At 33.6% G+C, this 14,135-nt stretch overlaps 1 protein-coding gene across 1 annotated transcript in view; it reads left to right on the top strand.

The window, feature by feature from the left end:
* LOC130471315 (uncharacterized) overlaps window positions 1–14,135 on the top strand; it is a 34,882-nt gene that overhangs the window by 2,387 nt on the left and 18,360 nt on the right. Inside the window, exons 2-4 of the mRNA XM_056841367.1 lie at window positions 4,945–5,693; window positions 6,761–7,312; window positions 8,156–8,209. Coding sequence (XP_056697345.1) covers window positions 4,945–5,693; window positions 6,761–7,312; window positions 8,156–8,209 — 1,355 coding nt within the window. The remainder of the gene's footprint in view (window positions 1–4,944; window positions 5,694–6,760; window positions 7,313–8,155; window positions 8,210–14,135) is intronic.

Below are 14,135 nucleotides of genomic sequence, written 5' to 3' on the forward strand. Positions count from 1 at the left end.
TATTTGTGTTGTTATATTAAATAATTCATATTTATATTATTATATGAAAATATTTTTTTGTTATTAATTAACAATAATATGTAAATATTAATATTTTTGAGGGAAATATGTAAGTATTAATTAATATGTTATTATTAATTACTATTACTTCAAAAAAAATTACTATTAATATAATTATAAGTGAAAATAATTTAATAAATATTTTTTTTAAATTACGTGTACATCACAAATTAAAGGACGATCTTTTTGATGTGATGCAAATAATCATAATATTACTTCTTTATATCAATGCATTAATTGAAAGTAAAAATTTCCAACTTTGATTTGCTTGTCTTCGACAAGTGACTTGTGAAATACTCGTAGGGAGTATCAAAATGTTGTTTTTCGTCCGTGGTAAATTTTTATTTCAAAGTATAATTTTTTTTATTAAAAAGCCAATCACAAATATTTTACAACGTGTCGAATTCATACTTGCATTTTATAAATTTTGAGTTATTATCACGAAATAATAATTTATATTATTAATACTAACATAAAAGACATACTATTCATATAAAAACTAAATAACAATACGGAGTATGAAAAATAAACGGCATTATGGTGTGATTTAGAAGTACCGCAAGAAATATTAAAGGCTAAAGGAGCACGGAAATTTTCACTACAAGAATTTGAATATTTAATGACAATCTAGTAATGACGGGTCAAAAATTACGTCGCAAAAGCCTTTTACGTCGGGGTTAACAACCAAATTAATAAAGACGGGAGCAACCGTCGCAAATGTCTTTTACGACGGATTAACGACGGGACACTACAAGAAATTGTACTATTAACGACGGGAAATCCCGTCGCTAAAAGTCAATAATTGTTGATTAACGACGGGATTTTTCGTCGCGAACCCGTCATAAAAGGGGGCCGTCGTTAATGGAAAATCCCGTCGTAAAAGACATTTGCGGCGGTTGTTCCCGTCTTTGTTGGGTTGTTATCCCCATCGCAAAAGCCCTTTTACGACGGAATTTTTACCCATCGCTATTAGGTTGTCATAAAAGATACAAGTTTTTGTAGTGGGATTTTTCATTAATGACAGTCACCTTTTATGACAGGTTCGCGACAGGAAATCCCGTCGTTAATCAACGATTATTGGCCTTTAGCCACAGGATTTCTTGTCGTCAATAATACAATTTCTTGTAGTGTTTCCCGCTGACATAATAATGATCTTGGTGCATGTCTATCAATCTATCATACTTGTAAAATTAATTTCTGATATGTATTAGAGTGTAAAAATAGTAGGTGAAAATGTTGCTATCCTAGCTATGATATGATACTCACTTCAAAACCCTTAACGACATAAATTGTATACTCCGTAGTAAGAGTTAAATTTATACTTGGCCTTTTTTCAAGTTTATTTTGGATTTCTTTTCTAATTTTCCCTTTTCATACTTATTTTAGTATGAAAAGATAAAAGTATTAACTTATGGTCCATTTGTTATTTTTTTTTTTCTAGTTTTTTGTTTTTTATAAAATCAAAAATCAAAAAATGAAAATACAAAAAGTAGTTTCTAATTTTGTTGTTGTCAATTTTCAAAATCAACATAATTAATATAGGCATGACTATTTGTTGGTTCATGATTCAATGTATATAAATCATGTAACTTTCAAAACCAAAAACTGTAAACTGAAAAGTGATACGAAACGAGCCGTTAGTTTATACTTTATAGTATATGCTTTTTGGTACATTGCGTTTGGCACTTTATTTCTTTTAATAATATATAATACTACATTCTAGAATAATTAAGCTTAGAAATTTTCGTTAAGTCAGTCAAAAATAGCTAGCCAACTTTGGAGGCAAACTTATTCGATCATGCCATTAGCCGATTCTACCTAGTAGATTTTAGATAAGCACAACACTCAGTTAACCCATCTGAGAAATGTGGGTATTATATTAGAAGCTTCTCTTTAGAATTGGACCATTATTCCCCCCCCCCCCATGTTCATCGATCACTTAGAGCATTTATGCAAAATATGAAAATCCAAATCAGAACCTCTTAACGTTATGCACTCTTTACGATGAAATTAAATGTCACATTGTCCTAATCTCTTATGACTTTTATACAATTATACAATTATACCCAATTATATAAACGATTACGTATAGTGGTATTTTTTTTAATTTTCTCTTACGATAGTTGAATTAAAATATAAGAGTTATTCGTAGACAATCACGTACATTTCATCTAAAACAACTTTATTAAATTAACGTGACAATTTTTCTGGACATCCTAAAATATTATGAAGTATATCTATACCTAGTTTATACCTAGTATTTAAAAAGGAAGACCACATTTTATTAGATGACATGTGTCAACACATGCATTTGATTAGATGACACGTGTCATCCATTCTTTCCTCCATCAAGTTGGCTTTTATTTTATTTTTGTTGTTTGATATATTGTACAACTCCAATCGTCTCTTTCACTCTATCTTCCTCATACAACATCAATTCACTAATCTATTCATTCAATATTTTTCACTCCATATTCCCGATTAACACTCAATATTAATACACTATTTAATTTATGTATTATTTCAACTTTTAAAATTTACCTTTATTTAAATCATATATTCTCTCTAAAATCACAAGCTCAATAAAATTTGAACTTAAAAAGATAAACTAAATACATAATAACCACTACACAACTGCCCGTTCTTGAACGGGCTCAAAAGCTAGTTAGTATAGGATAACGGGTGGAAGTTTATCCAAAAAGTTGCAGAGGAGTGAATGATCGATCTAGTGATCTCATGCACTTAAATGTTACGTAGTAGTAGTAGTTCTTACAAACTTTTATTCGATCTTCTATTAATTGATAAAATGAAACTTATCCAAAAATGGATTGATCCACCAAAAGGCAGGTAAATGGATGAGATCCATTGACCAAGATTGATCTTATTGTGGAATATTTACAAGTTAATCTATGGATGCTCAATGCAACTACGAGCAACCGCATTTTCTGCTTCCACCATTTGTCCATTATTTCATTTAATATATACAAACATCAATTTATTAATTATAAGTTCGTTATATATATTATCTAAAATGGATAATTGGATATATCTTGTGCATGCATGGTCGTCTGACTTATTTTGAATTTAATTTTAACTTAAATTCTATGCATGGTATATTTATTTAAAGAAATAAAGTCTTGATAAAAGAGACCACACAGGACTCAAGCCTTATCGATAAGAAACAAAGTATGATAAGTTATCCTTTTGTTTAATTAACCAATGCAATGTGAGTGGAAGACTGAAAGTGTTATCCCACATTCGCGAATAAGAAATAATGAGTTATTGGCCTGATAGTTAACACTGAGAGTATATGTATGATAGGATATAGCTTATAAGCTAGTTTGAATCACTCGTTCCCGGTTCTAATTTGTATTTCCTTTGGGATTAGTACACAAAAAAAAGGAATATTGGCGAATAAGAGGGAAAAAAAACCATAGTATAAGATCTTGAAGATGCTTCCTAGCACTACGTACTAATTGGTTATTGGATGGAATTGTATTAGCACGAACAGTGGCGAAGGGAGGGAGTTTAGGTGGGGTCTCGAGACTCCACTTGCCAAAAGAAAAAAGAAATTAACAATAATAATTTAGTTTTAGTTAATTTTTCATTTATTTTTCTTACAATACTTAATTCAGTTAATTTTTCATTACTTTTTAAGTAGTGGCTCTATCACCTATAATTTCAGTTAATTTTTCATTACTTTTGAAGTAGTGGCCCTATCACCTATAATTTCTGGATTTGCCACTGAGTACGGAACGAGTATTAACTATGATGAACACAAGTCATTGAAGTAAACCACAATGAGGGTGCCCTAACGTCATACACGTTGCCGTTGCCCAACTACGTGGTATCTACCAGTAACATACTAACATTGTTCTAATCGATTTTTCATGCAGTTCATGCAACCATTGAAGTATGACTATTTTTGTCTCACGAGAATTATTTATTTCCATATATACCTTGAAATGCAAGCTTTCGTTCCTTGATTAATTACATAACGTAAAAGGTGTAACAATAATAGCACAAAATGTACCCTTGTTGTTTTGCTCACATGATCATTGTTGTTGCCAATCAAGGTGGTTAGCACCAAAACTTCAATCTTGGGGAAAAAAAATCACATCTATACTATTATTAAAACTCCAATGCAAGGAATGTCATCTAGTCACATGTCACTTAATTTCTATTGTCGATGACATGTCGTATCGTCATCTTTGACATATTTTATTGATCATGAAAAAATGTTAATTATAGGTTTCGAACCTGTGACCTCTCATTGATTAGTTAAATATTTTAACCACTACACCACAATTCATTTTGTTGTTTCTTGTACGTGCACAATTATATTAAGTCAATATAATAATAAAAAAAAAAGTATCTTAATCATTTATTAATAGTCTCAATCACATTACTAAATGGTCATTACTTTTACGAGTTAGTAATCCTTACATGTTAAAATTTATTAAAGCATATTCAAAGCAAGATATATTGTAATGTAACAAATTAAATTAGACTCAAAATGAGTTATATAAGAATCTAATTAATCCATTTTTCTACTATACTGGGCCTCGCACGGGGCAAAAACTAGTTTCTACTTAAAACGTTCATGACATTTTATGACGTCGTGCATGCATTGTGTGCGCTTCTTAACTTTGTTTTATTAACCTTCACATGTCTCGTGACCAATCAATCTCATTATTTAGTAACATTAATTAGTTTGTTCATCATGAATTAATTATAGATACAAAAATAACTTAATTACCTAAGCTATATATACATTTATTGATCTTAATATTTGTGTTTTAATTTTTCGAAATTCCAAAAAAATGTTAACCCATCAATCGCCCAAAAATATCAAAATTCTATACAAACCAATTATTCTCATAGGTTTTCTCCTATTCATATTCTACACATTGTTACCAAATCGTCAATCCGATCGTTCACCACAACACTTAGCTACATCAAGACATACCCTCAACACAAAAAACCAAAATGAAAGCAATAATGTTAATTACAATAATGATCCTACAAACATTAGTCACATTGTAATAGGAATAGCAAGCTCGGTTGAACTATGGAAGTATCGAAAACCCTACATCGAATCATGGTGGCAACCTAACATAACAAAAGGATACCTCTTCCTAGACCGCGAACCTACAAATTTTCTCCCATGGCCTACTTCTTCTTCTCCTCCTTATCGAGTTTCAGAGAACACGACAAAGTATAAACCCTACGACAAACATCCAATGAAGAGTTTTATTCGTATGGTTAGGGTTATCGTTGAGAGTGTAAGAGAAACGTGTGGTGATCAGGGAATTAGGTGGTACGTTATAGCGGATGATGATACTATATTGTTCTTGGATAATTTGGTAGATGTTTTGCAAAAGTATGATCATAATAAGTATTTTTACATAGGTGGGAATTCCGAATCTTTGTTGTCGAACTTTGATCACTCGTTTAAGATGGCGTTTGGCGGAGGTGGTTACGCTATAAGTCGGCCTCTTGCCGTGGCGTTGGCGAAGAATTTGGATGTTTGTATCAAGAGGTATACTGATTTTTATGCAAGTGATCAATTTATTCAGTCTTGTGTGGCGGATTTGGGAGTTTCTCTAACACGAGAAAAAGGGTTTCATCAGGTAATTAATTTCACAATTCATAAAACTTTGATGTGATATTTACATGTGTAACATGTTCATAAATTACATAAGGGTACATTTGAAAATTTGTACCGACAATTTAATTGAACTTGTAAGCTATGACAATTAATTTCTTAAACAATATGAATTTTACATGCAAATACGCTCTTACTAGCTAGAATCATCTCTACAATTTTTTTAAGCCGGAAATCTTTCCTACAAAGTATATGGGAATGTTTGGTAATTATGAAAATTTTGGAGAAAAAAAATATCTATTTGAGGTGAATAAGAGGTTTGACCATTCAAAAAGTTGATGGGGTATTTGGTTAGGAGAGGTTTGGAAGAGGTATAATGTTGGGATTGAAAAGCTAATTTTGAAAAGGGTCAATACAAGAGCTTTTTGCGTTAGAGGTTTGAAGAAGTTGGTGTAAACAAATTTTTCCTGATAATGTCCAAGGGTGCGTTCTATTCTCCTTATTTTCACTGACTTTTTCTGAACTTATTAGAATTTATCAAAACTTAATTTAGTTACAAATTGTGCTTGAATAACAGTTATTTTTCCTGAACTTATCTGAACTTCTTTTTCCTAAAATAAATGGCAATAAGGTAAACAGAACAAAGCCTAAAATAACAACTCTTACCAACCTACATTACTTTATAGCAATGTCCTTAATGGTCATTTTAGACATTAAGCAACAAACTAATGACTAATTTACCAAACACTTTACACAACCATGCAGCTAATTCATGTTATAGCCAGTCAAACCAGCTAATACGTACAAACATCTAACAACTAACTAGTCAAACCAGCTAATACGTACAAACAATTACATAGTAATTAACAACTAGTCAAAGCAGCTAACAACTAATCACCAGACATGGCCTGTACTCACATTTTGCTTATAGAGTTATAGCAAGTGATTTGCTAGTACAACGTAACATGCAATTACACTTAACGTAACAACAATCAAATTCATTACCCCCATAATACATTACCCTCAATCGATCCAAGCATGCCCTTATTGTAAACATGTTGCATGATATAGTACTCGATTTTCTCGATGCAGATTGATCTACACAATGACTTATTAGGGTTTCTATCATCACACCCACAAGCTCCAATAATCTCTCTTCACCACCTCGACAGGGTTGATCCTCTCTTCCCCGGCATGAATCGCGTCGAAGCACTTAACCACCTAGTCAAAACTGCCAATGTAGATCAATCTAGGCTCCTACAACAAACAATTTGCTACGACAAAATAAAAAACTGGTCATTTTCTATAGCATGGGGTTACACATCTCAAATATACGAGAAAATCGTACCACCAAGTGTACTAGAAATGCCCCTTGAGACATTTTCGGCATGGAAGAAACCTCCACAACATCCTTTTATTTTTAACACTCGAAGTCTCCCCAAAAACCCTTGTGATATGCCTCATGTTTTCTTTCTCCAATCGTTGGAGAAAATTGATGTGAAAAATCAAATTGTTGCGAGTTATATTCAAAGAGGAGCGAAAAATGTCACACATAATTGTTCACGGTCATCAACGAGTTCCTCCCTTCCTAGGGACATTGTCAAGGTTATAGTTATTTCTCCTGCTACCAAATATTTTCCTGAGGTAAATTAGTTCCATATATTTAATTTAATTTAATTTTTTATTTTACGTTTTATGATTAGTCAGTTTCTATAAATTTTCGATATCACATGCAGTCAGTTTTAAGTTTTTGGCTTCATGAATTTTAAAGTCACTTACATAGGTTGAATGAGCTAAAAAAACCAAGAGTACGTCATACATATAGTAGTTATGTTGATTTCGAAATCTTGCAACAAAAAACTGCATTTTATAATTTTTATATTTTTTTTAGTTTTCTTAAAGGATAAATTATTTTTTACCATCTAAAAAAACTAAAACTTGTATTTTACCACCTTTGAAAAAAAATTAAAACTTGTTTTTCAACACCTGAAAAATGGAAAAATATATAAAAATCTTATGTAGGGGGCCATAATAACGGTAATACGTCTTATATGTTCTATTCTTCCACGATTTTGTATTTAACTCTCTTCTCTTCCCCAACTTCCTCATGTTCCATGAATTTACATAATTTTTCACCAACATTAATTGAAAAAATTGACAAATTTAATGGAAGTAAAGAGAGAAGGGTGAAAGACTTAAAGAAAATCACACAAGGAGTGTAAAAAATTGGAGGAAAGTTGAATTAGGTAGCCATGCATAAAGGTTTCATCTATTTTTTCGTTTTCAGGTGGTAAAAAAACAAGTTTTAAGTTTCTTTAGGTGATAAAATACAAGGTTCAATTTTTTAGGTGGTAAAAAATAAATTTTCGATTTTTGTAGAAGGTAAAAACAATTTATCCTTTCTTAAAATAAAAATAAAAAACCGGAAACTAAAAACAATAGCATACATTAATTACTTAATTGTGTTGGTTGCTTTTTTACTAACAGGCGGGAACGAGAAGGGAATGTTGTGATGTTGTTATAGATCAAGTTGAGAAGAATGTAACCACAATCAAGTACAGAGCTTGCTTGAAAAATGAAATATTGGGCATCTATTGAGAATTTGAGACTAAAAGATGCATTGGCCGGCCGATGCATCGGAAAATAGGACAAGGCCCGTTTGCGGTCCAGTCCCGTCCGGTCCGGGCTTACAATTATGTATGGAAAATTATACCATAATTATTTTTAAGTCTCATGTTTATCAGTTTATCACATCATTTTGATTTTTGAATAATATACACATTTTTTTTCTTAATTCTTTTCAACTGTTTTCATTCTCCATTAAATTGGCCATATGGGTTTTGATGACACCCATCAGAAGAAGAGAGAGTCCATTAAACACTACAAGAAATTGTACTATTAATTACGGAAAATCCCGTCGTAAAAAGCCAATAATTGTTGATTAAGGACGGGATTTTCCGTCGCGAACCCGTCATAAAAGGGGGCCGTCGTTAATGGAAAATCTCGTCATTAACCCGTCGTAAAAGACATTTGCGACGGTTGTTCCCGTCTTTGTTGGGTTGTTATTCCCGTCGCAAAAGCCCTTTTGCGACGGGATTCTTACCCGTCGTTATTAAATTGTCATAAAAGATACAAATTTTTGTAGTGAGACAAGATTAATGGATCTGATACCATTTTAAAATCATACGAAGTATGAAGCTACAATAAAGGGAGTATGCTCGTAGCTGGTTTTTATAGCCTCCTAAAATAAATACTCTGTATCTCACTTTTTTTTAATCAATGTGAAACTCTCATATGTGATATTTTGTAGGACTAGACCTCTACAACTTTGAGAGCAAAACATTTGAACCGATCATTTGAATACTTCAAGTTCAATTAGTCACCTAGAAACAAGGCTCCTAATATTACACCTCATAGTCCCATTTAAGGAAAGGTGAGAGACCTACCTCACAATTATGTTGATAGTGTGTTAGTTACTAATAGGTTGCAAATATAATCAACATATACTTGTCACTAAAAAAAATCAAATTATCATCATGAAATTAATCAATATAATTGAAAAAAAAAATAGTTGATAACTACGTACAAACTACTTTTGAGGACTAACCTTTATCCTACGCAAAATTCCTTGAACATAAATCACAAGTGCACGTCACAGAATAGAATTATCCTAACACTTCTAAACATACAAACTTGAAGTTACTATTCCTACAATAGTGTTAGGACTGTATTGCCCCCGCCTCTCAATCTTTACTACTGGTTTGCCCCTCTAAGAAGATCATGCCACGCGTTCCAGTCATCCCTGTTTCCCTTCTCCCTCTTTCCCTGCTTCTTTCTTTCACCCCTGGTTTTTGGATGGTGTTTCGACAAACCCTACGCTCTGCTCATCCGCCCCCATTTTCACTCTCCTCCCCCTTCTTCTTTCTCTCTCCTTCATTGTTCTTCCCTGCTACATCAATCTTCTCACCAATAACTGAACCTGGTCGGTGATATTCCAACCAACATGTTTTCTCTCACCTTTTCACTCCTTCTCTGCTGCTTTCAGAACGCTTCAAGATTATGTCGGTTTATGGCGATCGTGTTAGGTTATGATACATATGACATTACATAGATCATGCGGAAACAACCATTAACTCAGGACAACATATTATTTACACATAATCATTTAGCATAGTTTAGATGCATACTCTTTGTTGCGTGCCTTCCCTAGCTGCGCCCGAACCGAACAAGAACAAGTCTTTAGGACTCCAAGTGTCGTCCCTCCGTAGATAGTCCACAGCACGTCCGGATCCGCCTTAAGATTGACCAACTAGAATCGCCCTTAAGGTTCTAATATTTTCGGCTGGGTAGGCAAGAATATTGGCTGATTTTTCTGCTTAAAAATCTTAGTTTTGAATACTTGAAACTCGTGTGTAAATAATGACCCCTAGGCCTTTATTTATAGAGTTTATGGAAAAGGAATCGCAATCCTAGTAAGATACGAATTAATTGAAATTAGAATCCTACATGAATTCTATTTAATTAATTTATCTAATTAGGAATAGGAATTTAATCACACACTAACTCTTGCAGTTTTAGGAATCACGCATGAGCACAAACTCACACACACACACGGCAGCCACAAGGCCTGCCCATGCGCATGCGAGCAGCAGCCCATGCAGCGCGGCCCACGCATCCGTGGCCTTGGCGCGCGCTGGGCTTGTGGCGTGCGTGCTTGCTGGGCGATGGCCCGGCTTCGTGCTGGGCCTTCGTCCGGCAGGCCTCGTCCGATGCTAATTCGTACGATACGCTTCCGATTAAATTTCCATTTCCGGAATCTATTTCCGATACGAACAATATTTAATATTTCCGATTCCGGAATTAATTTCCGTTTCGAACAAATATTTAATATTTCCGTTTCCGGAATTATTTTCCGATTCCGGCAATATTTCCGATTCTGACAATATTTCCGTTTCCGGCAATATTTCCGATTCTGGTAATATTTCCATTTCCAATAATATTTTCCGATACGTACCATGTTTCCGTTTCCGGCAACATCTACGACTTGGATAATATTCATATTTCCGATACGATCCATATTTCCGTTTCCGGCAATATCATCGTTTCCGGAGTATTCATTTCTTGCCTGTGACGATCTTAGCTCCCACTGAAACCAAGATCCGTCGGTTCCGAATATTCATAGATGGAGTATTTAATGCCATTAAATACTTGATCCGTTTACGTACTATTTGTGTGACCCTACGGGTTCAGTCAAGAGTAAGCTGTGGATTAATATCATTAATTCCACTTGAACTGAAGCGGCCTCTAGCTAGGCATTCAGCTCACTTGATCTCACTGAATTATTAACTTGTTAATTAATACTGAACCGCATTTATTAGACTTAACATAGAATGCATACTTGGACCAAGGGCATTATTTCCTTCAGTCTCCCACTTGTCCTTAGGGACAAGTGTGCATTTCCTAATTCCTTTGTCGCTCGATGCTTGCTCTTGAACATAAGGTAAGAGTTGTCATCCTTATTATGTCCAGAGGTGTTCCTCGGTTTCAGAGTTCAACTGATCAAATAAACAGATAATCATAGCCTATGATTCATCCGAGCACGGCCATGCATTTCACAGTTTCTAGCTCTCCGAGTGGCCTTGTACAACTTTTAAGCATCTCATCCCGATTTATGGGAGGACAATCCCAATCTTGCGATCTTGAGATTAGACTTCGTTTGATAGGTGATTACCTGAGCGTTGCCTTTATAGCCTCCTTTTACGGTGCGACGGTTGGTCAACGTCAAAGCAACCAGTTCTCAAACAAGTAATCTCAAATCACTCAGGTATTGAGGATTTAGTGTCTAATAATTTAATGAAATTTACTTATGACAGACTTTCATCTCTTACAGTAAAGTTTCATAGGTCTTGTCCGATACTAGTCTTCCCAAAGTAAGTATCTATGCAAATGATTATGACATTGCCATGTCCACATAGTTCAAGAAACAGAACTACTAGTCATCTTGCATTCTAATCGTCTAACGTTTTCTATGCGTCCAATTTTATAGAAAACTCCGATTAGGGACCATTTTCAATCTTTGACATTCAAGTTCACTTGATAGACATTTCTTAGTCACAGGACTGGTCCTGACAGTCTATCTTGAATATATCGTCAAATTGAAGGGACTCATCATTTAATACTAAACCAAGATTAAATGGAATATGAAAATACATTTCATATATGATAAATGTTCAACCCCAATGTTTTACAAGCATGGGCCTCAAACCCATCTTCTAAAACAGTTCATGGAATTCAAAGCTATGCTTGATTTCCAGTGCTACAATGTGAGTGTTGCTTCTCACTTGTTGCATAGGTTTAGTTATCATGCTTTGCCAATCTTAATATCCTTTTCATCGAATGTTCTTCGAGATATGATGATAAGATCTTTTCGAGTTTGTTTATTATGTGATCTAGTCTTTCTTACTTCGATGGTGGTTTTACTCATTTTGCAATGAAGAACCATCAAGTTAGCAGACGTTTTTCTTGCTTCAAGAGTGGTTCTACGCATTTTTCAATGAAGAATCATCAAGCCAGCAGATAGGTGATCTACCCAAGTTCAGTGAAGAACTTTAAACAACCCTGTTTTATTGCTTCTTAGGCAATAATTACTTTTACTTCAACTTTATAGGTTGCTAGTGATGCTTTGTCTGGATTTACCTATCCAGGCAGTTCATAGATATGTGGAAGATTCTCCAACTATATCTTGGAACATAGAAATTATTATTTTAATTTCCCACGCAACAACTCATGGTCTCCAACCCATGTTGCCATTTTCAAAACACGATGCTCTATAGCTCGTCCTTATCAATGGTTAACTCCAAAGGGTCTTGCTTGATCCTTTGCCAGTGTTTATGCGTGTAGCATCAATATTTAGCATATCTTTATTTCCTTGAATCAAGAACTATTCCTATGTACCTTTTCAAGTACCATAAGTATTCTTGATCTCAATCTAGTTGATCTTCACTTAGATCAATAGAGATTGGTATATGTTCGTCATGCCTAAAGTCATACGATACGTTTTTGGCGATCCTCATATTATATCATACATGATAAATTCTTTTGCAGAATAATTCCCAATTGAATTCTATTCATGTAACTTTAGCTCATTCAATTTTAGTAGATACTGAATCCAGCTAAATTCTTTGACATATAATATAGGTTAAGAATCTCATTTAGACTCTTTGATGTTTAACTTAGTAAATGCTTATACATAGTTCAAACATTCTTTACTTAGATTTATTCACATGGATCGAATATCTCCAATGGAGACTTTCGTGTTTGATTTAGTAAATGCCATTACTTAATCTAAAACAATATTATAAGATCTTTGTAAATAGATCTTAATACCCAATATGTACTAAGTTTCGCCATGGTCCATCATTGATGAATAATTTCAAATCTAAGTCATTAGCATTTGAATGTTATTTCACAATAGAGAGATATGTGTGTGATACACATAGGACCAAATAAGTTCTTATGTACTCCCACTAAACTTCTTATACATCTATAAGAATCATGTATATTTTATGAAACTAAAATGCTTATTAGCTTCACTTAAAATACAGTTCCAATTCCCAATTGCTTGCTTAAATCTGTACTTAGATTTTATAAGCTAGCTTTCCTTTTCAAGCATTTATTTGGATCCACAAATCCTATGACATGCCATGTACATAGTTTATTCCAACATTTGATTGAGGAATACTTTTGTCATCCAATTGCCATATTTACCAATATGCAATTATTGCTTGAATTATAGACTTGAAGCATTACGATTTTGCATGAGGTTTCAACACAATCCACATCGTGAATTTGCTTGTAACTTTTAGCAACTAATCTAGCTTTGTGTGTGAACACAATTCATGTTTGATGGTTTTTATCCTTAAAACAAACTTGCAACCAATAGGTGTGAAACTATTCTTGCAAATCAACAAAATTTCAATTTTGTCATCAAAACATTGAGTATGTTTTATGGCCTCTAACCATTTAAAACATTTGAGTCTATATATGGCCTCTAACCATTTTAGGGAATCTAGGTTTCGTCATAGCTTTCTTACAAGTCACAAACTCATTAATCTACATGATAATAGTTTGACTGCAAGTTGTAGGTTTCTTCACTATTTAATAGAAGAATCTCATAGCTTCATTGACCTGATCTCTATGTTTCTTCACTATCTAATAGAAGAATCTCATAGTTTCAGTGACTTGAATTCTATGCCTACTTGGGTATAGAACATCAAACAATAGAATATCAATAGCCACTTGAAAGTCCTTTGAATATTCTGTTCTCCTTGAAGCACTTGTAAAGTCTTCTAAGAGATGTTTATTCTTTAAAGCCACTTGTAAAGTCTTTACAGAATAAGTTCGGATTTTCTGAAGCACTTCGAAAAGCCTCCGGAATGTCCGTTTATGTTTGTTGTTCGCCTCGAAG

Source organism: Spinacia oleracea, chromosome 4, assembly GCF_020520425.1.
Source record: "Spinacia oleracea cultivar Varoflay chromosome 4, BTI_SOV_V1, whole genome shotgun sequence".
NCBI classification, from domain to species: Eukaryota; Viridiplantae; Streptophyta; class Magnoliopsida; order Caryophyllales; family Amaranthaceae; genus Spinacia; species Spinacia oleracea.